Raw genomic sequence first — 26,510 nt, 5'->3', positions numbered from 1 at the left:
TGGACAAGATGTGGGTTATGTAACATTTCCACATGAAAATTTAAAGAGTAACAGTATTGCAAATATCTTTAATAAGAATAACTAATCTATTACAAAGCAATGACCTAGCTCTCAAGTTAACGAACTCTTTCCTCGAGGTTTGAGGTCAGGAATCTGTTGAACCCATTCAAGTACTCATGTTGAATAGATCAAAAGGTACTTCCTCCCAAACGTACATTTATTTATATTTTTTAAAAAGGAAGATTTATAAACCACTTACAGGAGTGCGGAACTTTTTTCACCCTGAGGGCCAAATTCCCTTGTGAGCACCTTACCAGGCGTTGGATACCAGCAATGAGTGTGGGCAGAAGCAAAAACTGTCAGAGCAACAGATGTGACTCTGGCTTTTGGACAGGAGGCCACATTCAAGTCATGCAAATTCAGAGGTTTCCAGTCACACCTTTCTCCCTCTGTGCAAGGAAGAGGCATCATCACAGGCCAAGGACTTATTCTAGACACACAAAGGCACTCAAAGAGGGGGAGGAACAAGACCAGAACTGCAGGCAAGCAGGTGGTCAAGCAAGCCCATTGTGTGCCCCAAGTCAAAAATTGGTCTGGTTCAGCACCTGACTGGAGTCAGCAGCTTTCTGGGAATGGGTGGAACTCAACTGAACCCTCCTGTCACCTGGTCCCTGCTGCACTGTTACCTGCAATACCACCCCTGGCCATCTGCAGTGATGGCACTCCAAGCCAGAAGCCCCCTGTTCCTGCCCCCAGCCAACGGTGGTGCAGAGAGTAAATAGTGGCTGGACTTTGCTGGTTTGATGCCCCTGGTGTCCTACGGACAGCTAGAAACAAAAATGTACACCAGCCCCTTGGGTTGTTGTCAGGGAACTCCCACAGGGTCCATGGGAGGAGGAGGGGATCAGGCTGAGTTACAGGGATCCGAAGCCCCTCCTCTCCAGCAACACCTCTTCCAGCCGAGGAAGTAGCGAGTCGTCCAATGAGGGAGAGGAAATGGTCAGCTTGGAGGAGAGAGGGGTCAGGGATGCTGGACAGGAGCCCCAGCACCACCTCAGCCAGGAGAGCTCTGAAAGGGAGGCGTTACTTCTTCTCCCCCAGCCGTGTCGCGGGGTCAAGCACAAAGAGGGGAGGAGGCGCTTGGGGGTCTCGAACGTCCTATGCTGGGGGAGGAGCAGGAAAGGGGCACTCCTGGATTCTGTGAGTGACTAACATGGACGTGTTTTTGGTAGCTCCACACTGTACATAGTTTGCACTTAATAAACTGTTAAAAGACAGTTGGAAGCCTGCCGTCATTACTCGTGAGTAGCCACCACATGCCATTACAACTGTCAACCTGTAATTAAGCTCCCTGGCATTACCACCTATTTATTTTAGTTTCTTCTGAAAGCAAAAGGAAGGAAATGTTAATCCCCTTCTCTGAAACATATACCTTCACATGTGGGTCACCACTAAATCTAAGGTGACATTACTTGCCCCCCTGCCTCCCCCCCCCCATGGTATGCTCAGCAATAACCGATAAACACTATGCCTGTTAGGTGGAAATTATGAATGAGGTATGACCTCCTCTAACTCCTCAACTGTCTTTCCTGATCTAATCTGAGACCCAACAGACATCTCTATCCGAACGATAAGAATACAACACAAACATTCATTCAACTTAACGGGCGCCTGAACAAAAAGGGGTTTCCCAGAGTCCTCGGCTTTCAGCTACAGCAGGTCAAGATTGATCTTAAACTTCATCTTTCTAAATCAGAAGCAGAATAATAACACGTTGCATCACATCCAAGTGTCACTTCTTTAAGGAGCAGATCAAAGTGGGGGATTATCAGCAGGGGCAGATCTAATATCTAAAGTGGGGAGGGGGGGAGAGAGAAAAGGACACCCAACCAGAAGCTCAAAAAGTATCAAATATCAACGGCAGATTGTGAATCTTGGAGCTGCCATGCAGTGCTATGCTTTACTGGCTATCACGTCCAGCTAAATTCATGGAAATCTACCTTGTGAACACTTCACTTATTGGAAATTTAGCAAATTTCAACACAGAAAAAAATGGTGTCCACGTATGCAAAGTAATTGGAGGTCCTACAGTGGAATGATATTCAATAAACGGTGCAAATCTTCCTCAAGCTTTTACTTAAGGAGAAATATAGCTTGCAAGGAAGTCTCGCGCACAGACTATCTTCCAGATAAGATAGGAGCCGAGACCCAAACAGAATTAATATTGTAGTTTTTTTCTTTTTGTAGAGGAAATCAACAGGCCATACCACCACACTTTTGAAAGTCCCACTGGTTTCAAAATTAGTTTGCCATGCAGAACTGGGAGCAGGGAGGGCACAGTTTGGTTTGAGAAGTCCCACAGGCCCCATGGAGACAAAGACCTGGCCTTGCTGTTCTTGCAATCCTGGGCATCTTTGTTTAATTGTTTATTTTATCACCAACCACACTTATGTATGTAATTTGTGGAAGTAAAAGGAGATAAAACTGAATGTTTAAGTGAGATACTGCTCTACCTGTTCATATTATCATAGCTGTTGACATACAGCTTGTCTGGTTCTGCAATACATGGGTCTTCTGCTAGTAAAAAAAGATGAATGCCCCAACCTCCCATTGAAATCAGGAAGCCGTCAAGCCTTTATCAATCCCACATGGGCACAAGTCGAGCAAAGTGAAACACTTTTAAGTTAAACTTCTGCTTAAATTTCCCATCAAAGTCAAATGTGCTTAAAAGAATCATTCAATGGGAAAGCTATCCTTTCTAGATTTTGCCCTACAAATACCATATATAATGGTCTTAGCCCACATCTAAAGGAAAGTCATTAAATCTAGGTTGATTTTAACCACTGCGTATAAGACTACTTTTTAACCCAGGAAAATCTTCTCAAAAGTCAGGGGTCGTCTTATATGCCGGGTCGTATTTCTTATACGGCGAGTATATCCCAAACTCTATATTTTAACTGAAAAAGTTGGGGGTTGTCTTATATGCCCAGTCATCTTATATGCCGGAATACAGTGGTACCTCTACTTACGAATTTAATGCGTTCCGAATGCACATTTGTAAGTCGAATCCCATAGGAATGCATTGGGAGAAAAAAATCGTAAGTAGAAGCAACCCTATCTAAAAATTCGTAAGTAGAAAAAAATCACATCTAAACCACATCCAAGATGGCGGATGGAGCTCCATTCGAAAGTAGAAACATTCGTAAGTAAAGGTACCACTGTATACGGTATATTTCATAACATTCTTCTTTGTCACTTGACAAAGAGAATCATCCATGTTTTGTTTAGTTTATAAATATTTGCAGAAATACTTCTTGATGCCCTCTTCTAGACATCAGGAAATATACTGCAAAATGTCAGGTTCTATTTCCTAAAGTATTACTTAACATTTATCAAACACCTAATAGACTACTGGGCACAAAAGTAAACTGTAATAGTCCCTCACCCAAAGGCTTACCCTTTAAGACATGCACAGGGCTCGTGTAGCATTTATTATTTTTAATAGTTTTAACTGTTAACTTTTTAACCTGGCATGTTTTGTTGTATATTTCAATTATGGGTCTTTTTAATGCTTCAATGGAATTGTTTTACTGTGATTATGTATGGATGTTATGGTTGATTTTATACTTGTAAACAGCATAGGAGTCATTTTTCCATGTAAGTAATATATTAATTAAAATTTTCAAATTTCAATAGCAGCAGGTAGGGGAAGAAAAACATTTTTGGTTTGTTGGGGTATTAAGGTAGGGATGTGAGTGTTGGCACACTCTGGCACCACCATTATGTTAGATATTTGTCGGATTTTAGCCTGTTTGCTGATTGTTTTAATGGGGTGGGGTGTTGTTTTACTTAGTATGAGTTTGCCTTTTTCTGTTTTCCTTTTTTTAACCTGCACATTTTGTTTGTTGTAGTCATGTGGTGAGGAGGGGGACGGAGATGGGGGGGGCGGGTGAGCTCTATTTTTGTTTGTGTGCTTATTTTTTTGTGTATAGTCATTGGAATGAGGGGTGCATGTGGTTGGGGTGGATGGGTGGAGTTGGAGAGAATGGCGGAGCATGAGATAAAATACAAGAAAAGAGAGAGTGCTATTGAAAATGGTTGGGGGAGTATATGTCTATAGATATATGATCTTTTAATTTGTTTGTGTATTTAGAGGGAGACAAAGAAATGGAAAAGAAGAGTGTAGTAACAGGTGATTAAAAAAGCGGGAGAGGGGGATGAAAATATAGGAAGGTTTAAATTAATTTAATTTAATTTAAAATTAATTTAATTTAATTTAAATTTAAAATTTAAAATGTTGAATCTAAAAAATAAAAGGTAGAAATAAGATGTAGTGATAGTGAGAGAGCAGACTTTTTAATGAAAAAATTAAAAAAGAACAAAAGAGACAAAGCATGTACTTTTGTAAAACAAGAAAATCTTTCAATTTTATTTTTTTAAAAAAAAACATAATATAAGCTGCTTTTATACAGTGGAACCTCGGTTGTTGAACATAATCTATTCTGGAAGACCATTAGACTTCCAAAACGTTCGACAACCGAGGTGCAATGAGCGGCCAACAAATTCCATTGAGAAAAAAGGAGAAATGAACCTCGGAAGCTGTTCGACTTCCGAGGCGTGTTCGAAAACGGAAGTATTCACTTCTGGGTTGTCAGCATTCAAAAGTCGAAACATTCAAGTTCCAAAGCGTTCAACCCCTAAAAGAGGTAAACTTCACATTTTGTACTCCGGTACCATACCCTCCAAAATGTCTCAGATAAAGATACAGTGGTACCTCCGGTTGCAGATGGGATCTGTTCCGGAGGTCGCAACCGGAGAGACTGTTTCTGCGCATGCAGTGGTAGAGCGCATGGCAAAAACCCGGAAATATGCTTCCAGGTTTGCCACTTATGTATCCCGAAGTATACTTAACAGGAGGGATACGTAAGCGGAGGTACAACTGTAATAGCATTCAACAAGGATCCCTTCATAAGCCCCATCCTCTTTGCTACTATACAAGACTGAAATTTATGCCTCCAGAGGATTGAATGCAACAGCCAGGAAGGGTGATGCAATAACTCTATTACAGAGAAACATAAAACTGACCCACAATTAACAGTTCAAACTGTACATTAGCAGCTGTAGTGTGTAAAGCAGCATGGGACCTTCGTGTTCAGGCATGCACACTGACAAGTATGAGCATTAGAGAAAAGTTGCATCCAGCTCCCAGTCTCCATAAACTGTGTAAGGAGCTGAACCCTGAATAATGCACAGGGGATGTAATGTGAAATAGCCACACAGAGAAAGTTGCCCCCAGTTCCAGTCAACACACAGAGGCAGCTTAAGGTCCAAATAGTTTACTGTTGCAGAAACTAACACCTTCAGCAACACAGTTCCAGACACTTACAGACTGCAGATACAGATATAGCTGAAGTACAAAATATTCCTGTTGCTCCAGCAATTCAAGACGTACCACAGACTGACTGACTAATGAACTGGCATGCCTTATTCACTTATATTGCAAGCACAGTGCCGTAACCATATCAACTGGCTTGGCTGACCTTGCACCTCATCCAACGCGTGATTTAGGCCCATGAAGGAAACAAACCCCTTCCTCCCTGTCTAGTTCCTGCAACTGAATGGCAACACTAGCCACTGACACCAATGGCTTAATATGGCATTTTCAACAGGCAGGGTTGGCAGCGACAAGCCCCTGCCAAGGGCCCACATGCCAGCCAGCAGGGTGCCCCCTGAGAGGAGACCCCCTCCGACCTGTTCCTCCTCTTCACCGCTGCAGCCTGCTTGCTGACCTGCCTCTCACTCTAGCCCAGACAGTGGCAGTAAGGAGAAGCAGCAGACCCTTGGTGCTCTGCCTGGCAAGCAAGCAGGTGGTAGCGATGAGGAGAAGAAAAGGAGCAGGAGCAACAGCTGGTGATAATGGCAGGGAGGAGGGCCATGGTATGCGTCCTCCCTTCCAAAGCCTGGAGCCAGGCCAGAACATCCTAGAAAACAGTGACAGTTGCAACATATTCAGGTACCCAAAAGCTGGTCATCTGAAGCTTTATATATCATCTTCTATCTAGTGAAATCATTACAGAAGAGTTCTCCTTGGGACACTGTAACAAAAAATTCCCACTTTCATTATAGCTGGTAAAGCCACAAGAGGAGGAAATAACAACCAGCACCAGCTGACTGGGCCTTTTACTCCTAGTGTAATTCCAGCTGAGATCAGAGTTCATGTGTTCAGAATTGATTTAAAATCAAGACAAATTGTATCACCAAGCCTCTATTTAAATCAATTACTTTAATCAACCTCTCCATTAGTAGTTCATTTTTTAAAGAAAGCACATTCTCATTTGTTCAAACGCTGATTTACAATCAAACAGAACTTCTGCATGACATAAAGTAGAATTTTGTACTATGAATGAGGCTCATGCTTCCACTTTTTATGTGTAATCATTGTGCTGGATGCTTGCAGATTTTTACACTATTAAGATGGTTTAAGAAGATTAAACATAATATTGATTGTTTATGGGCAATCCAGAGTAACACACGTTACCACTGCCCTCTGCTGGGTCCTAGGCCAGGATGCCCTCCATTGCAGATCCAATGTATTTTTGACTCCCTTAAGGAACATGAAATCATAGAATTGTAGAGTTGGAAGGGATCCCAAGCGTCATCTAGTCCAACCCTCTGCAATGCACATGTAGGATGAAATGTGGCTCAAAGCACAGAAAAGGTAAAGAGATACCATATTGCATCAGTTGAAACATGGTGAGAAAGGAAGGTTAAAGGGACCAGGTGATGGGAAATAGCCTTGCCTGTGGCCCTGGAGAGCTGCTGCCAGTCATGGCGGACAATATAGGGCCAGATGGACAAATAGTCTTGCCTAGCATGTGGCAGCTTGCTGTGTCCCATAAAACTCAAACATACTACAGGAGAGTACATTAAAAGAAGAAAATGAAGTTCCAAGGAGCACAAGCTACAATAATAAGATAACGGAGTTTAGGAGAAGGATTCTTAACTGTCACCATTTTTATGTCTCTTTTGTATGGGCTGGCTTTCATCCAGCCAGGAAAACAAGTGATCCAAAACTAATCTAAAGAACAAAATCAGCAATCCTATCCCCCTGCCCTGGATGAAAATCTACAGAACAGATCGTGACAATCCTCAAATGGCATTGCTGTATGATTGCCAATGAAACAACTTTAAAAATCGGCCAGCTCTTTGTCAGTAGATTTTCTCTCGATCAAGATAAATACCACATAATCTGCTGGCTCCTTTGGTAGCTCAGGGAACCCTATGGAAGCTCCCCATTGAGCTGTCTGTCCAACAAAGTGCCTTTTGCTTCTCAGCAGGCAGCTATTATGTGTACAGGGCTTAAAACAAAAATGTGTCAAAGATCAACTGTATGTTACCTGAAGTGTCAAGTGCACAAGGTGAAAGGTGAAATTTCATTAGGTCAGAGGTGGTATAAATAAAAATCTTATATGCCAAAGAAGAAAGGTCATTTAATATGAAGACACTGGAGATGACAAGCAATAACTTTAAGTAGGAATAGTGTGTTCCTACCTTCATTGATTAAAAATAAAATGGGAAGCACTGACAACAAAGCATACCCTCAAACACATTATTTACCCCTGTGCTTTGAAATCTTACCCCAAGTCATCATCATTTTATTTGTATGCAACCAATGCTCAAAATCATGATAACAAAACATGCCAAAATCAACAACTGCAGGAACAGTTTCATAAGAGGAATAATAAAAAGCAACAGAGAACAAATGCAACAGCATTCAAAACAACAACAACATTTCAATACAATATACATCTCAATATAGGCATGTTCGTTCTGAATATGGTTTGCCTTCAAATCTGCCCTGTAGTAATGCTGATGAAAGGACAGTAAATTTGGCAAGGGTAAAACCTCTTCTAAATTTGGGTCAGCTGCTTTGTGCTTCATTTCAGAAGTAAAAGTGATACACAAATATAATCCTTGGATGTGTAAATTATAGGTAGAAATAGTCCCCATTCCCATAGACTCTCAAACCACCCTTATCTATCGATCTATCTATCATGTATTTCTGACCGAAAATTGTTTTACCACCTATTAATTTGGGGGAGATTAGTAAGATTTCTTGAGAAAATATGAACATTTAAGATGACCTTAAAGAGGTGAAAAGAAAAAGGACGAAGACCTACCACTTCTTCGTCTGAAAGCTCCCGCCCTTGGATGCTGCTGTTTTCTCTCACTGCTTGTTGATGCTTTTTCCCTTTAATATGGCTAAAGAGATAGACCTCTGAGGAAATCTGAAAGGGGATTTAAAAAAAGAACCTGAGTAAAAGTACAGTGCAAAGAGGAGTCTTGCATTACCGTAAATTAGGCAGCAGTGTATGTGTCCTCCTTTTCTCTCACACAAGAGGGAGCTGTCCAACATGCCTTCCATTATAAACACATATAATATCTAAAAATGAAAAATACTCCTTGCTTCAGAAGTACTGTCTTACCCATAGGCAAAATTGATTACTCAATCATAAATAATGTTATTAATGAGTTGTTGTTGTTTTTATAAAAAAAACCGAGTTGCATTGCTAGCGGAAATATTACACACAAAAAACAAAAAACAAAACAACCTTAGAACAATTCTGTAACGTAAGTTAGTATCACTGTATTATTATTGCCATCTTGCAGATGACCTGTCTGTGTGTGTGTGAGAGGAGTGGAGAATACAGAGGCTTGCCTAAGGACCAACTGAGGTGAAATCGAAGCAGGGGACCTTCCTGTCTCACAAAACACTTCATAACTAAGCTGCTCTTCTACAACAGTTTAAGCTGTTGCATGGTAATTTATTTATTTAATTCCAGTTATGAATTTCTCCCCTCCAAAATATCTCAAAGTGATTTCCCAATAAAAACATCTGCAATAAAACCAAATTCATATAGCAATAAAAAAATAGTGGGGTCAATTCAACTAAGTTATACTCCAGAGTAGGTGGACTGAAACTCATGGCTCTAACTTAGTCAACCTGCTCATTAATTTCAGTGGGTATACAGTATTCAGAGTAGGACTGTATTGGATACAACCCAATTAAAAGCACTTTCATACGTAAAAACAATTTCAAATCCAATATATACACAGACTGGGATAAATATCTCCACTCAAAAGGTTTGTTGAAAAAGGAAGGCACAGTCTGTACATACTCAAGAGAATTATAACCTCACCAAGACATTGCAGAGGGAGCACTGCTTCTTCCGCTCATACGGTGTGAGCTTAGGGGCGTAGTCCGTATTTGCATGTCTTCCGCTGCTCAGCTCTGCTGCTTTTTCTTTCCTCTGTTCTATTTGCTCCATGTGCCTCCGAATGCTCTCATCATGCTGAGCAAAATCAGAAGTAGTAAACAGTGACGCCAAAATGGTCAAAACCACAGCTAAAGGGCTTGACATCAAATCAGCGTAAATCAATGGTACTACTGGTAATAGCAAGTTAATTTAGAAAATCCTAAACACAAAAAGTTTGGGGGAATTTTTCTCAATGCCACACACCTTCCAATAATTAACGGTAGAGTTTAGCTTTATTTTAGGTTAGTTTTGGCCTTATTTATTCCATCCTGCCTGTCTCTCCCCACTTTGCAATCCTTTTGAATGTTTCCTGTTAGTCCCACCTTCTAGGGCTCTGCTGTGATCTGCTTCCCATCTCCATCTTTCGTCTCCATACTAAATCACTGTTGCTTAATGTGACTTAAATACAGAATCAATATGATGCTTACAACAATACTAGCTTTTAAGGCAGACAAATTGGTGCTTGACTATCTTCCAGCAACGCCTATGACTTCCACACGTGGTTGCTGTACCCAAAAGCCTAGTGTGCCAACACTGGGAAGCAGGTTCTCATGACTCGCTGACCTGTAGACCAAAGACCTTCAAGATTTGACAGTAAAGGAAGAACTAACTTTTCACAAGGAGAAGCCAGAGAAGTTTGACCAAAACCAGAAAACCAGAGAGGGAGCTAGCTAACATGTTTGGGATGTTCTGTAGGCAGCTTTCTTCTGCCACACAACTGGTCCTGATATCACTTTGTTAAACAAAAAATGCCAGAGATAAAGACAGGAACTCCACAAATAGCAACTAATTTTCAGGCTCTACCTTCAGCTGGATCTTTTTCTGCAGTTCTTCCATAGCTTCCTGTTGAGCTGCTGTCAGAGCAGCTAGCCTCTCTTCTCGATCTCTATGCAAATTAGAGGGTGCAGATAGAAACATTTTAAAAGATACAAAGAATTCACTCCATACCTTGTAATATATATAGATGTAGATGTAGATCTCAAAGTGATTTACAATCAAGCAGTGTATAAAGGTTATGAAATAAATAAATAGATAGATAGATAGATAAATAAATAAGAAAGAATGCCAACCATTTCCAAATGGAATAAAATGAACTGTGTCCAATGCAGGAGCAGGTGGGGATGAAAGTGGGGCAAAACACACAACTGGGTTAAAAGCTGGCTGCAGCCTTTATTGACACACTTCTAAATAGTTAGGCAAACAGAAAGCAGCACTCAAGAGCATCAGCAACAGGGCAGCAGATGGCATTAGGCAAAGGCTGACACAGATCAACATCCTCACCTTCCACCCTTATGCTTCAGAATTTGTTTGGGGCCTAAAGGACCCGAAGACCAAAAGAAATGCCTCCCTTGAGGTTTGAAAGGATGCCCAACCTGCTGACCCTTTCTATGCAGAGTTCCTGACAACTGTAAAGAACACCAGCTGTGACAATGAATATTCCTGGCAGCAGATTACCAGGTCAACTCTCAAGAGCTCAGAAAGGGATCCAATAGCTGAGAAAGACTGTTCCTTTCATTGTTTGAGAATTCAAAGACAAAACCTAGTGGACATCTGAAGCTGATGAAAAACAAATACGAAAACTTCTGGTTTCAATAAAAAGTAATATATAAACAACAACTTTAGAGAAAACAAGGCTGGCAACATTAACCCCCACCGTGTGGAAATCCCTTGGAGATGGCTGCAGCGCCTTGAGACAGTCAGGTTGTGTATCCACAATAGTGACCAGAGGAGGAATGGAAACTGGGAGGAGCACAGAGAGAAAAAATGCCATGGTGCATCTGCAGCAGCACAACCGGACACCTTCATCTGCCCCAGCTGCAACAAAACATGTCTCTCCCATATCGATCTCTACAGCTACAGCAGGTGCTGTAACTCTCCAATGGTTTGACTTCAACCTCAAAGGGACACACCTCCAGAATTTCCTGAGACAGATGGGTGCCAACCACAGCTATAGAGCACCTATACTGATGTCACAAACATTTATTAGTGTTGTTGCATGAATTGAATTGACGGGACTAGTATTCCTCAACTTCTAAAATGTTTAGAAACCTTCCTGATAATCAATTCAATGTATGATGTAGGCAGGGGGAATCCAAGCTGGCAGGTTGACAGACAAGACTCCTTCCACAACAGGGCCTTAATTTCCACTAAGGGTGTGTGAACTCTTCCCTGATATTTCTGCCCCACTGAACAGAGAGGAAGATTGTTTAGGACATTTTCTTGCAAGAGCAGATGTGCAAATTTTGCAAGGGGCAGGTTTCCCAAATGATCTGTTCTTATCGCAGCAAATGAATGCATTGTGTCCCGTTTGAAGCCCTGTGTGGCTTCTGATTGCCCACAAATCTGGGCTGTGCTTATCACCATTCCTTGTCTAATTGATTTACTTAGGGCTGTCCCCACAGGCTTGGTATGGTGTATGGTGAGAAGCGATGACTCAGAATATTGGACTACTGCACAAACCATTTCACATTGTCTGCAACTGGCTAGATAAACCCAGCATATGCCTGTCACCATTTCTTCTTCTCTTTTCCTTCTAGAGACTTGTCACTTTATTCCTTTAGTGAATGAAAACCACATATGTTCATTGCATTTCTGCCACCAAGTGCCTAGGAGATATTTGCGGGAATTTCTCCACCCCCATCCCAACAGATCAAGACAGAGAGGTGTCAATTTTGACTGGAACAAATGTGTACCCCTGTCTCCCCATGTCATGTTATCAATAAAGTGCATCCAGGTATTCCCCCTCCCTCACAGGGCAGACAGCAACTGGGGAGCCCTTTTAATTAGAAAAGTTGCACAGCTTTATAAAGAAAATTGTTTGCCTCTTACAATAAGGTTTGTGTGTGGTGGTAATTTAGCCTACTGTACAAATATACAGCCACGTCTGTTACTCTGCAGCAGACTGCACAGACCCCATGAAGATGACGAATCTTAAAGAATCAACTCATGACTTCATCATAAAGAGTCAAGCTGACATAGCTTGTCTGTGACACCAGCATTGTATCCTACTTTGTGATGTCACAAAGGGTCTGGCCACTTTGGATAATGATCATCATCACTGTTAATTGAAATAGCACCATCTATGGACCCAGTACCTTATGAAGAAGAAGAGAGCAATTCCCTGCCCTGAGGGGCTTACAATCTACATATCAAGACAACAGAAGCAACAGCAGAAGGGGAGGGGAGTTTCCAGGTAACTTTCATTTCATGGGAGTCCTTTCATCTCCATTTATTAAAAGCTTTACCTTTTATTTTCAAATTCTACACTGCACTTTCATTTTATGTTTCTGAAAGCATCCTGTGTGACAATGGGGGTGACCAAGATAATCAAAGGTCTGAATACTAAGCCTTATGATGAATGATTGAGAGAGTCGGATATGTTTAGCCTGGATAAGAGGAGATATTATAGCTATCTTCAAGTATCTCAAGGGCTGCCACATGGAGGAGGGAGCAAGCTTGTTTTCTCCTGCTCTGGAGGGCAGGACTTGGACCAAGGGCTTCAAGTTAAAAGAAAGGTGATTTTGACAACAACAACAACAACAACAACAACAACAACAACAATAATAATATTCATACCCCACCCATCCACCCATGGGCGGCTTCCAACGGAAAAATAAAATAAAATAAAATAATTGATTAAACATTAAAAGCATCCCTAAACAGGGCTGCCTTCAGATGTCTTTTAAAAATCTGGTAGCTGTTTTTCTCTTTGACATCTGATGGGAGGGCGTTCCACCACCACCGAGAAGGCCCTCTGCCTGGTTCCCTGCAACTTGGCTTCTCGCAACGAGGGAACCACCAGAAGGCCCTCGGTACTGGACCTCAGTGTCCGGGCAGAACGATGGGGGTGGAGACGCTCCTTCAGGTATACTGGACCGAGGCCATTTAGGGCTTTAAAGGTCAGCACCAACACTTTGAACTGTGCTCGGAAACATACTGGGAGCCAATGTAGATCTTTCAAGACCAGTGTTATGTGGTCTTGGCGGCCACTCCCAGGCACCAGTCTAGCTGCCGCATTCTGGATTAGTTGTAGTTTCCAGGTCACCTTCAAAGGTAGCCCCACATAGAGCGCATTGCAGTAGTCCAAGCGGGAGATAACTAGAGCATGCACCACTCTGGTGAGACGGTCTGCAGGCAGGTAGGGTCTCCGCCTGCGTACCAGATGGAGCTGATAAACAGCTGCCCTGAACACAGAATTGACCTGCGCCTCCATGGACAGCTATGAGTCCAAAATGACTCCCAGGCTGCACACCTGGTCCTTCAGGGGCACAGTTACCCCATTCAGGACCAGGGAGTCCTCCACACCTGCCTGCCTCCTGTCCCCCACAAACAGTACTTCTGTCTTGACTAAACACCAGGAAGAACTTTCTGACAGTAAGAGCTGTTCTATCATAGAATAGACTCCCTCAGGGGGTGGACTCTCCTTCTTTGGAGGCTTCTAAGTAGAGGCTGGATGGCCATCTGTCATGGCTGCTTTAGCTGAGATTCCTGCACTGAAGGGGATTGGACTAAATGACCCTTGGGGTCCCTTCCAACTTTACAATTCTATGAATTTATGATTCTAGAAAAGTAAATAATAATCCACAAAGGACATCAAAAAAGGCATGTTGTCCACTGATGATATTAACATTAAAATGTTAGTCTAAACAGAAGTGGGCTGGTAAAAATGGGAAGAACTATGATTATTAATGTAAAAACATTTTATCTTGCTCTCTGGCCAAAAAGGATCTCAGAGCAGCTTTAAAAAATGGGTAGTAAAACAGTTTTTGCCCTCAGGCTTACAATCTAAAAATAATGTACAAACTTACTCAGCAAGTGCAACAAGCAAACAATCCTATTTTAAAGAAAGATAATATGGCACCAAAATTCTATCTATTTCCTATGTGAAATCCCTTCGAACATCTGAGCAAATTCCAATCAAGTACAGATGGCTTATATATTTATCACAATGCATATGTCACATAAAATATGCTATGATGCATGAGCTTCTCCTTAGGGTTTTTTATATTGTCCCAAAAGCATGATATACAAAGGTTTCCAACATTGTGTTCCATTATTCTTTTAGTGATCTTGTTGTACAGTGATCTTGTTGTACAGTTTAGTGATCTTGTTTTCATTTTCATTTTTTTTGTTGCCTGTATTTTTAATTTTATTTCAAAATAAAATTGAATGGGGAGGAATGAAAAGGCAAAAAAGTTGGCTTTTTTAATTAGGAAGAATCAAAGTAAATTCAGCATTCACAAAAGCCCCCTAAAGCAGGGGTGGGTGACCCTCGACCCTTGGAAGATCCTCTGCTTAATATCATATTGTCTACTACCTAATTTCAAATGCCTTCTGCAAGCAACTGGTTAAGACCGTTGGCAAGAGAAACCTGCCCCTCCCCCAACTGCCTAAGAGAGGAAGAAGGGGGATGGATGCTCCACCACTGAGACCTTCCCCAAGCATCAAGCACTGCAACCTTGGGTTGCAAGTCTAATATTTTGATCAGGAATGAATATTACATAGACAGAATTTCATTAATGAAGAACAGACACATGAACTACAATACAAAATGGCTGCCACTATTTCTTAGATAAATGGGCTCCATAATCTTCTCCTGATAGGTAAAGCATGTTTACAAGCTAGCAAAATAATGGCCATTATTTGTGTGTGTGACACATAAACATAACACAACCACTTTCTGACTTCCCCCTCTCTAGCCGGATTACTCACAGGGCAGTTTCAAATCAAAACTTAATGTTACATTGGATAGTTCAGGAAGAGAATGTGAAAGAAAATTTCAGTTTCTATGTCAACTAGAACCTTTAAAATACCTTCTGGTACATTATGTTCTACTTCTCCTCTAGGAAATGGGCCACATTCAGATTCTATAGTAGAGCATGTCTTGACTTTATAGTAGTAATGTTGCAAGTGAAACTCGATTCTAGATCAGAATGTTAATCAGATCAGCCTTGTCAAAGCTGAAGCATATCATTCATTTGGGCAATCTGATATTGATGGTAAAGAACTTCAGGTCAACCTCTGTGAGAGACAGGATCCGCATAATGTCAGAAACATGGCTGCTCCACAAATGATGTTTTGCTTAGATGGAGGGAGAAAGGGGTGGCCATGGCCACTCTTGGATCTGGCCCATTCCACTGCTGGCTTTGCACCTCACCACTGACAGTATGGTGCCCTGAAATGGCCCTGAGGAGATGCAACCTCTTGACAGAAAAAAAGGTTGACCACCTTAACAAAAACCCAAGAGAATATGTCTCTTACCAAGCCCCATAAAAAGTGCTGAGGATAGCAAAGTTTAAGAGAATCAAGGTTGCTACCTGGCCCTTTCACGAGCTGCATCTCCCCGGGCTCTCTCCTTCTCCTGCCGCTGATGTTCAATCCGAGCTTCCTGCTCTTTTCTTTTTGTTAGCAACTCTTCAACCCGGGCTTGGCGTTCTGCTTCCAAAGCCCTTTTACGTTCCTGGAGAGCAAGCATCTCAGGTTAAAAATCTCAAAACATGAGCACAAGAAGCAAGCAGCTTTTAATAGGCCCATTTTCAAAAAACTTCTGGATGAGCGCAGGGACAGATAGTTCAGCCCAAAGGGGCAGAAGCAGAAGCAGAAGTTATGGCCCTATTTTTACTGCTTGAAAGTATCACACCAGTAAAACAAATGAAACTGCTAAAAGCAATTTTATACTGACTCTGTTATTACTGGTTGCATTTGTAAAGTCCAGCAGTACCTGCACAGCTTCATCACGCGCTTGTTTCTCCTCCTGCCTTCGCTGACGCTCTTCCTGCAACTCGTTCAGCCTTTGCTCATACTCTTTTAGCTTAGACAAAACATCATGCCGCTTATTCTGGGCTTCTAATGTGTTTATAAATGCTATCTCATTTACCTGCAATTAAAGCAAATTTTGAAGATGAGTGATGAAGTAGTCTTTAAAAATTGGGTAAGAGCAGTATATAAAACAACATAAAGACTCTGGACAATTAACAGCAACCAGAAACCTGAAACCAAATCACTCCTTGAAGGTTGTGGCCCAGGATGAGAGAGGAAAGTACAGGAAGGAAACCACTGGCTCTGCAGGTTGGCTTCTTAGATGGCCTCGGCTTCCTTGAGGAAGGACTTATGGCAAGAGATGTGTTGCACCTCATAGCAGTTGGCAAAAATGTGTTTGCTAAGAGTCTCGCGAAACTGATCAGGACAGCTTTAAACTAAATCCTGAGGGAGATGGAGACAATATTACAGAGGACAAAGGAATAACTGCTACTGGGGATAATAGCCTCACTGAGGCACAGGAAACTGACGTGGTGCTCCATAAACCTGCTAACTGACTGGCAGTGAAATCCAATGGTTTCATACAGGGGTCTTTCCTAACCTTGCCTGGAGATGACCGAGATTGGACTTGGGACCTTCTGCAGGCAAAGCATGTGCTCTATCAGACAGCTATGGCCCTTCCCCTACAGAGTACTCTGCTCCTTAGCTGCCTAGGATCATTACTAATCATCCGCCTGCCCAAAAGAACTACTCTTGTCTCTTGGGTCTGGCAGTCATCTTGTTTTATGACAGGCCCCCACAGCAGCCATTTTCTGACTGACGCCCACTGCACTTTCTCAAAATTCCAAATGTGCCTACTGGCCAAAAAGGTTAGACAGCCCTGATGTTGAGGATATCAGCACCTGAGAAATTCCACCAGTAATTTGATGATCTGCATCCAACCCAACTGAACCAGTTCATACCACCAGTTCACTTTCTGGTATGACTTTGCAAGGGCCATATCAAAACCAACCAAGAAAATACGTGCTGCAAAAAAGGTCACCGTTTCCAAATCTGACTTTAACATTAGTAGCAAAAGTTTGATGTTTTCAAATAAACACTTTCCATGTTGCTGACTAATTTTTCTAACTCAGAATTTCAGAAGCCTCAACTGATGGTCGGCAGCCATTTCAGATATTTTAAACTTTGGGAGCAGGCCTGGTGCATGAGCTGGGAAAGCCTCCAACTCTTGGAACAGTCAAAGAGAATAATGGGGTTATGTGACTCTAATTTGGCAAGCAACAGCAAAAGATTAATTAAATTGCTTACAAGGTGTTCTGATCAGCTCTACAAATATAAGGAAAGCCATCATTTCCCTAATGCCAAGTTATCTGAGTCAGTGTTGGAGTGGATTTAAGCTGTAACAGAAGTTCCTATGTGTGTTGTAAGTCTATGGTGTGCTGTCCTTTTTTTTGCTATGTGCCCTTTCCTGAAAAGTTTCCAATAAGCAAAGTTCCTCCTTGTGCTCACCCTGATGCCAGAGAGATATAGCCCCATATAGTGTGTCCTGACATATGAGTTGTGCTCCTTTTGTATGAAGTTTAAATGCTACTGCTGGTAAGCTGTGCTTGGTTGTTAAGCAGCGCAACACCTGTGCTCTGTTGTGGCAACATGGGTGGGGTGGTCGTCCACCTAAGGCAAGCTAATTTTAATTGGGCGAGATGCCCCCAGTAGGGCTCCCTCCTCCTTGCCACTGTCACCATTGCAAATTAGAAATTCCTAAACCCAACCTGGATTACTACACAGAAAGAAATCCACCTAAATTCTGCCCAGAGTAGACCCATCAAAATTAATGGACCTAAATAAGCCATGTCCTTTAATTTCAACAGGCCTTCTCTGAATAGGAAGCAGCAATGTATCTGAATACAAGTTGCTAGAAACCACAGGGGGGGTAGAGGGCTCTTGTGCTCGGATCCTGCTTCCTGGTTTCCCAGACACCTGGTTGTCTGCTGTGAGAACAGGAGGCTGGACTAGATGGGCCATGGTCCTGATCCAGGAGGCTCTTCTTGTGTTCTTATGAGTGACAGTGGATACAACTCAAAGAGTGTAGGAAGCTATTTGAGGCTATTGCTTCATCACTTCACCCTTGTCACTGTTTGTGTGCTCAGAGAAAGCAAGTTGGAGAGAGCCGCACCAAAGTCAGGAGTAGGATCTCAGCAAATGTCCAGTGCTGTCTAGCACTGACACTGCTGATCATTATAATCATTCAAAAGGAACCAAGCAAACCATTTTATATAGAAGGTAGAGAAGGAAGCCTTTTATGTAATGGGAACGGAAGTATTTCATTAAAAGGTAAAATTATTGCAGTGCAAACATTATTACAGCACCATTGCATCTCTTTTACTGCGTGTGTGCATATGCATGCATGCACATGAAAGACCTTTGTCTACAGGGATACTAAATGACCAAAAAAAAGACAGGTTTTCTGCTTTGTTTACTGAGAGGAACACATTTACAGAATGGATTTTGCAGCTCAGTGAGCAGCCATCAATGGGAATTTAAGAGACAAAAGAGGTGGCAGCAGAAGTCCTAGCTTTCTTCCTCTACTTCCTCTCAACTAGTAATTCTGACCCAATTAATCTTGATCTTCAAGAGCAAAGGGACAACAGATATTGCACAGCTTAACATATGCAACACTTTTCACACATCTGTTTAGTTGAGAATTACATTACATTATTTAGTTAATTTGATTACAGAAGTCACACGGGCTTAATGAAACAAGGATGAAGGTAAATCCAGTTAGAAATCCATTCTCAACTAAGAGATGGAAACAGCTGTTACGCCAATGGTGCTTTTCCTTGGAGCTTCAACCACAAGGGCTCTCTCCAAAGATTACATAAAGCAGCCTACTCCAACCTGTTCCTCACAAGATATTCTGGACTCTGTGCTGGCTGGGGCTGATGGAAAGTGCAGGCCAAAACATCTAAAAGATAGCAGGTTGGGGAAGGGTGACATATGGTATTCATTACTTGTACTCTTGAACAGGCTGTTGGCCTTGATGGACAACATAGCAAAATCATATGCATAAAGCATTGCCACTGCCAACACCACAGTTACCAAGGAATGAGTTTATACCAGAGGTTCCCAAACTTTTTTGGCCTACCACCCCCTTTTCAGGAAATATTTTTTTACTTTGCACCCCCCTGAACATCTACCTTCTTTAAGCAAACAGTCTGATCCGCCCCGGGATGGAGCTGGCATTGCAGCCCGCCTACCATTGACCAAATAGGCAGTCAAGCTGCAATCCACTTCTTGGGCATGGATGAGGCTGAAAAGGGTTCACCTTTGCCTCCAGCACGACCGCTAGATCCAGGGGAGGTGTCATCACCATCTCACAACGGCACCCAACCTGGCAGTAAGTATCTTCACAGATGAAACATGTCAGTTTTTCAAAATTTTCTTTTCTTCTCTTCTATCTTTATGCCTCCATTGCCTCCTGAATTTTGTTCCATGCCCCCGCATTGCACCCAAGGCTACTACTGCCCCCTTGAATCATTCCAGCACCCCCCAGGGGGCGATATCGCCCACTTTGGAAAACATTGGTTTAGACCAGGCATCCCCAAACTGCGGCCCTCCAGATGTTTTGGCCTACAACTCCCATGATCCCTAGCTAACAGGACCAGTGGTCGGGGAAGATGGGAATTGTAGTCCAAAACATCTGGAGGGCCGAAGTTTGGGGATGCCAGGTTTAGACAATTACAATGCTTCATAATTGTCCATCTGCCATGATACAGCTTCAATTTGCAGTTACCAGCCAAGCAAACGAAGTAACTGTTGGGCTGTATCCAAACATTCTGCTGCTCCAACAGAACTACTCCTTCCATCAGAGGAAGGGAACTGTCAGAGGTTCTTGCAGCTACTCTTGAGTAACGACACTCCACACCTGCTTGTCTTTAAGGTGTTTTTATTGTGCATCTTATTTACAGTGCAAAGAGTCTGGAAAACATGTCTGCTTAGTCCAAGTCAGAACCTCGCAATGGCGTCTTTCTGTTTCGCGCCCAACATAACAGCTTGGGAACCCCAAGCGCCTCCCTCTCGCCCTGGGGTGCCATGCGCCTCAATTCAGGCGTCGGGGGAGGGGAAGGGCCGTCCTTCTGACTGCTCTCCTGTCATTTCCTCCCCAGCTGCTTCCTTCTCTACTCAGTGTTGAGGCTCTCTCGTGCTGTCAGAGCCTCTCCCCTCCCTCTCTACTTCCTGATTCCTGTAATCTGATCCGCTACTAGACTTGCTGCTCTGAGAGGAAGTCGACCTGATGGGGGTGGGGGCTGTTCCCTATAAGCCCTCCCCCTTACAGGAACCTTTGGTATTTAATTGTCCTTGAACTTTCTATGGAAATGCTCAAGATGATTAACAACAAAAATACGCAATAAAACAAATGGTCAAGTAAGCAACAGACCAATGGATGAACATCAGCCCACAAGAAGGAAGACCAATGGATGAACATCAGCCCTCAAAAAGCGGGAAAGGGAGGACCCAAACAATTACCGCCCAGTCAGCCTGACATCAATACCAGGAAAGATTCTAGAGCAGATCATTAAGCAAACGGTCTGTGAGCACCTAGAAAGGAACACTGTGATCACTAAAAATCAGCATGGGTTTCTGAAAAATAGGTCATGTCAGACTAATCTGATCTCATTTTTTGACAGAATTACAAGCCTGGGTAGATGAAGGAAATGCTGTAGATATAGCCTATCTTGATTTCAGCAAGGCCTTTGACAAGGTGCCCCATGATATTCTTGTAAAGAAGCTAGTAAAATGCGGGCTAGACAATGGTACCATTCAATGGATTTGTAACTGGCTGAGTGACCGAACCCAAAGGGTGCTCATCAATGGCTCCTCTTCATCCTGGAGAGAAGTGACTGGTGGGGTGCCACAGGGTTCTGTCTTGGGCCCAGTCTTATTCAACATCTTTATCAATGACTTGGATGATGGGCTTGAGGGCATCCTGAGCAAGTTTGCAGATGACACCAAATTGGGAGGGGTGGCTAATACCCCAGAGGACAGGATCACACTTCAAAATGACCTTAACAGATTAGACAACTGGGCCAAAGCAAACAATATGAATTTTAACAGGGAGAAATGTAAAGTACTACACTTGGGCAAAATAATAATAATGAAAGGCACAAATACAGGATGGGTGACACCTGGCTTGAGAGCAGTACATGTGAAAAGGATCTAGGAGTCTTGGTAGACCAAAAACTTGTCGAGTCAACAGTGTGATGCAGCAGCTAAAAAAGCCAATGCAATTCTGGGCTGCATCTGTATAGCATCTAGATCAGGCATCCCTAAACTGCGGCCCCCCAAAGCTCTGGTATCATCTCTTCCACCAGGCCATTCACAACCATCTTAAGAGAAATAAAAATATTGAGCACAATCCAGAATGAAGTTTTCTCTTGTGCAAGAGCCACTGAAATGAACAGGAACTCCACAAAAGCTTCCCCAAATTCATGAGGCTCACCTTGGCTTCTTCCTCTTGTGCTTTTTTCACTATTGCTTGCAATTGCACTTCACGCTTAAATTCAGCATGGAGTAATTTTTCCTCCATCATCCTCCGCCTCTGATCTAGCAATTCTTCCTTCCACTTTCGTACATCTTTTTCCTACATAAAGTTGGTAAATAGTAAATAAAGCAACAGATCCCTTGATATCTTTCATTCTGCAAATTTTGACTACATTAACCACAACATACACACAATGATACAGTTCACACATCACAGTAAATCATAGTTAATGGTAATATTAGAGGTTTTCAAGCAGAGGTTGGGTGGCCATCTGTCATGGATGCTTTAGTTGACATGCCTGCATTATAGGGGATGGGGTTGGACTAGAGCAGTGTTTCCCAACCTTGTGCCTCCAGATGTTTTGGGACTACAACTCCCATCATCCCTAGCTAGCAAGACCAGTGGTCAGGAATGATGGGAGTTGTAGTCCCAAAACATCTGGAGGCACAAGGTTGGGAAACACTGGACTAGAGGACCTTTGGGTCATTCTGGGCTGTTTGTTTCCTATATCCCTTAGCAGTACATTCAAACTGAGGATTGAAACCATGATTAGTAAGCCAAAAAGAAACTTAGGCTACAGAATGTAACTTACTGAGAATGAAGAAACCCAGAATCTCAGGTTTAGACATAATGCTAAGTCAGGATCATGGCTTATTTCCTCCCTACATGAGTCAGCAGCAATGAAGCAGACAAGATTTGATTAAGCACAGTAAATCATGATTTATGGCTTACTATAGGTCTATATTGCGTTAAATTCTCAGGATATTTTTATTCCACTTTTCTGCCAACAATTCAATAAATATAACCATTTAAGTGCCATTAGAAATACTGCTTAGAGTAATCTTGTAGCAATGTCAGCCTAACTCAAAACTGAATAGTGAAGATATTGTGAAGTCTTTCAATCAAGGTTGGCATTTATGGCACCAACCATGAGGAAAATGGAGTTAAGGAAAGATGTTATAAATCTCATATTTCATGAGTTGGCAATCATTCCAAGTTTAATGCATGTCAACATTTTAAAAGGTCTAACATAACGCAATACACAACATGACAAAAGCTCTCACTTCACTTAACATAAGAGAAGCAAATGAACCTTGAAACCTCAGGTAATATTTACCAGCATCAATCCCATGCTAGGGAAAATATTTTCATAAGACAGACAAAGATCAGGCAAATATAATTTTACAGGATGTAATCACTTAAGTATCTGAGTAATTTATAGTCTAAAAGCTTAAAGGAGGGTTGGAAGAACAGAAACAGACATTGAAGATGGAGTTGTTTCTAAAGAATACAAATGCCTCACCATCAGGTCCATTAAAACACTCCTCTAAATCATATTATAGGGGGTAGGAAACTAGCCTCAGGTTTGTGTATTACCTCCTCTCTTTATGTTGTGCACTCCAATTCTCCCCTTCCTAGTTTGCACAAAACATAGTTTGCCTAATTTGGACATGAGGGCAAATCATGGTTAGCACAAACTAGGAAGGGAGGAAGCGAATCAGAGCTCCCAAGAGGGGAAGGAAGCATGCGGGTTTGGGGTCTACAAAGTACAGTATTCTCTACAGTGGTACCTTGGTTCTCAAATGCTGAAAACACGGAAGTAAGTGTTCCAGTTTTTGAACATTTTTTTGGAAACTGAACATCCAATGCAGCTGTCTGCTACTGTTTCCAGGGCACCTGCACCAATCAGAACCTGCACCTTGGTTTTTGAACATTTCGGAAGTCAAACAGACTTCCGGAACGGATTAAGTTTGGTGCTTTTGTTTTTGCTATCTATTTTGCGTTTTTGAGGCTTTTTCAGTTAATTTGTTTTTGTGACTGTGTGGAACCCTACTGATTGATTGCGTGACTGCATAAATGGATATAAAAACCCCATTCAAACAATGACTACCGGTAGTATCACCAATGTAGGTAAGAAAAAAAAATAATTTTAATTTTTATCATCTACAATACTGTCTTATTTATTTTATAGTACAGTACTTTGCAATCCAACCAGCATATTTTGGAGAATGCTCTTCTGAATGTGCATTGACCAGTTGTTCCCCAAATCATGAATGTGGCCCAAAGATGTAAAAAAAGGTATGACTATGAGTCACAATGGAGCATGAAAAGCTAAACTACAGCAAACTTACCCGTTCCATTAATTTCTGAAGCTTTAGTGATTTCTCCTCACGCAGTTTCTCTCTCAGCTGTTGAGCTTTCATCTGCTTTTCTTCATGTTTCTTTTTAGATTCTGCTATTGTCCTTTTGAAATAAATATTTGAAAAGGCCAATGGAACAATGAACCAAAAAAAAGGTACGTGGGGATACCTGAAACTTATGTTACTGGACACAATTTAAGAAATCTCGCACAAATTCCTAGTACAGGGACTGAACATAATTTTGGAATAGTTTAAGCTATGGGCTATAACCAAGCATATTCCTGTGCAATGTTTGTAATCTTGCCAAAGGATGTAGGCAGCTACATGTGCGGCAAGTGCAAGTTGGTTGCCCTACTTGAAGTCAAGGTCCAGGAACTTCAGGCCCGTGTATCTACGCTCCAGAGAATTAATAAGCTGGAGCTTTTCTTGGATGCAGCAGAGCACACTTTCTGCACCAAGGAGGAGACAGGGGACATCCCCGAGGAAGAGGTCAGCTCCCCAACACAGGAGCCAGATGTATGGAGGAATGTGACTCATAGAAGTAGAAGGCCCAGGGATCGCTCTGAGGGTTTAGAACTACACAATCAATTTGAAGTGCTCTCCCTTAACATGGAAGACGAAGAACAGACTACATCAGAAGATCTCTCCCTCATCATAGTTGATCAGAAATATGAAGACGAGCAGCAAAGTCAGTCCTCAGGGAATATGCAGGTGTCTTTGGGAGGGACAGCACATGGAAGAATCATGACCTAGCCTATTAGGAGGTGTGTAGTGGTGATAGGGGATTCCCTACTGAGGGGTACAGAAGCAGTGATCTGTGGGCCTGATAAGACGTCTCAAGAGGTGTGCTGTCTCCCCGGGGCCAAGATCCAAGATGTAACAGAACGGCTGCAAGGAATCATAAAACCCACTGACAAATACCCCTTCCTCTTGGTCCACGTGGGAATCAATGACACTGCAAGTCATAGCCTCCAGAAGATCAAAAGTGATTATGAGGCTCTGGGCAGGAAGTTGAAGCACTTAAATGCACAAATTGTCGTCTCATCTGTCCTCCCAGTTGAACGACGTGGCCCAGGGAGAGAGGGAAAAATAGGGGAAGTGAACAACTGGCTTCGTAAATGGTGCAAGAAGGAACGGTTTGGATTCTTAGATCACGGTCTGCAGTTTCTTGAAGATGGACTTCTGGCAAGTGATGGGCTGCACCTCACAAGGGTTGAGAGGAATGTTTTTGCCAAGAATCTCAAAAACCTCATCAGGAGGGCTTTAAACTGACTTATGTGGGGGAGGGAGACAGTGGTCCTGAAGGTAGGAATCTATCAAGTGCTGAAGATGACCATCCAAATGTCAGGGACCAAATGGAGCAAACAGCACGCAAACCTAGTGGTGGGAGGAAAAATCCTTAAATAAGAGGCTAGGGTGGTGGTCAATGGTCTTCAATGTCGGTATACTAATGCACAGAGCATGGGAAATAAACAAGATGAACTTCAGCTCTTGGTACAGCAAACTAAATACGACGTAATAGGCATCACTGAAACCTGGTGGGATCTCATGATTGGAATGTAGAAATAGAGGGATACAATCTATTTCAGAGAAAAAGACCAAACAGGAGAGGAGGAGGAGTAGCGTTATATGTCAGGGATGTGTATACCTGTGAAGAGATCCAGGATTTAAAACTTCAAAGCCAAATTGAGAGTATCTGGGTCAAAATTAAAGGAGAGAAAAATAACAGTGATCTCATTGTGGGAGTTTACTATAGACCCCCAAGCCAAACTGAGGAGTACGGTTGATGCCTTCCTGGAACAGATGGCCAACCATTCAAAAGGAAGTGAGATAGTAGTAATGGGGGACTTCAACTATCCTGATATTTGTTGGATGTCAAACTCAGCCAAGAGCATAAGGTCGAACAGATTCCTCACTGGCCTTGCAGAAAAATTCATTGTCCAGAAAGTGGGAGAAGCAACAAGAGGAACAGCCATTTTAGACCTGGTCCTAACCAATAGTGATGACCTGGTTGGTGGGGTAGAAGTGGCAGGATCATTAGGTGGGAGTGACCATGCTCTTCTGGAGTTTATTATACAGCAGAAAGGAGCAACCAAGCATACTAAGACTCAAATTCTAGACTTTAAGAAAGCCGACTTCAGAAAACTTAGGGAAATGCTGGGTGAGATCCCATGGACAGCAATACTAAAAGGGAAGGGTGTTCATGATGGTTGGGAGTTTGTTAAAAGGGAGATATTATAAACACAACTTCAGGCAATACCAATGTTGTGTTGTGTTTTATGTTTTATGATGGGCGTACAGCCGAATAAACATCTTTGCTTTGGCTCCTCCTCATCCTGGAGAGAAGTGACTAGTGGGGTGCCACAGGGTTCTGTCTTGGGCCCAGTCTTATTCAACATCTTTATCAATGACTTGGATGATGGGCTTGAGGGCATACTGAGGAAGTTTGCAGATGACACCAAATTGGGAGGGGTGGTGTCAGAGGTGCTGATGTGGCTACTCTAGAGTAACGACTCCTCGCAGCATAGTCCTTTTAGACTTTTATTAAGTGCTGATTATTTACAGTGCTCAGAGCGATCTATATACATGCTTACGGTGAGGTGTCAGTACCTCCGAATGGAGATTGGCGCGTTTTCTTCCAGCAAAGAAGCTTTGGGAGACCCAGCCTCTTCCCCCTACGTTTTCGGCGCAATTCCGGAGTTGGGGGAATTGGCCTTCCCCCCGGGCTCCCCCCTTCCTGTCCCACCAGGGTCA

The 26,510-nt window shown here is 42.4% G+C and overlaps 1 protein-coding gene across 8 annotated transcripts in view; it reads right to left on the bottom strand.

Moving 5' to 3' along the window:
• SCAPER (S-phase cyclin A associated protein in the ER) overlaps nt 1–26,510 on the bottom strand; it is a 190,130-nt gene that overhangs the window by 113,096 nt on the left and 50,524 nt on the right. For all 8 annotated transcript variants that reach the window (XM_035112173.3, XM_088660809.1, XM_088660808.1 and 5 more), the window contains 7 exons: nt 23,748–23,859; nt 21,574–21,714; nt 16,039–16,194; nt 15,635–15,777; nt 10,122–10,203; nt 9,201–9,353; nt 8,181–8,288 (listed from right to left, as the gene is read on the bottom strand). In XM_035112173.3, the coding sequence (XP_034968064.2) occupies nt 8,181–8,288; nt 9,201–9,353; nt 10,122–10,203; nt 15,635–15,777; nt 16,039–16,194; nt 21,574–21,714; nt 23,748–23,859 (895 nt within the window). The remainder of the gene's footprint in view (nt 1–8,180; nt 8,289–9,200; nt 9,354–10,121; nt 10,204–15,634; nt 15,778–16,038; nt 16,195–21,573; nt 21,715–23,747; nt 23,860–26,510) is intronic.

Source organism: Zootoca vivipara, chromosome Z1, assembly GCF_965207765.1.
Source record: "Zootoca vivipara chromosome Z1, rZooViv2.hap1.1, whole genome shotgun sequence".
In the NCBI taxonomy this organism is placed as follows: Eukaryota; Metazoa; Chordata; class Lepidosauria; order Squamata; family Lacertidae; genus Zootoca; species Zootoca vivipara.
The sequence above is the reverse complement of the archived record's forward strand: the minus strand, read 5'-3'. Positions and strand labels throughout refer to the sequence as shown.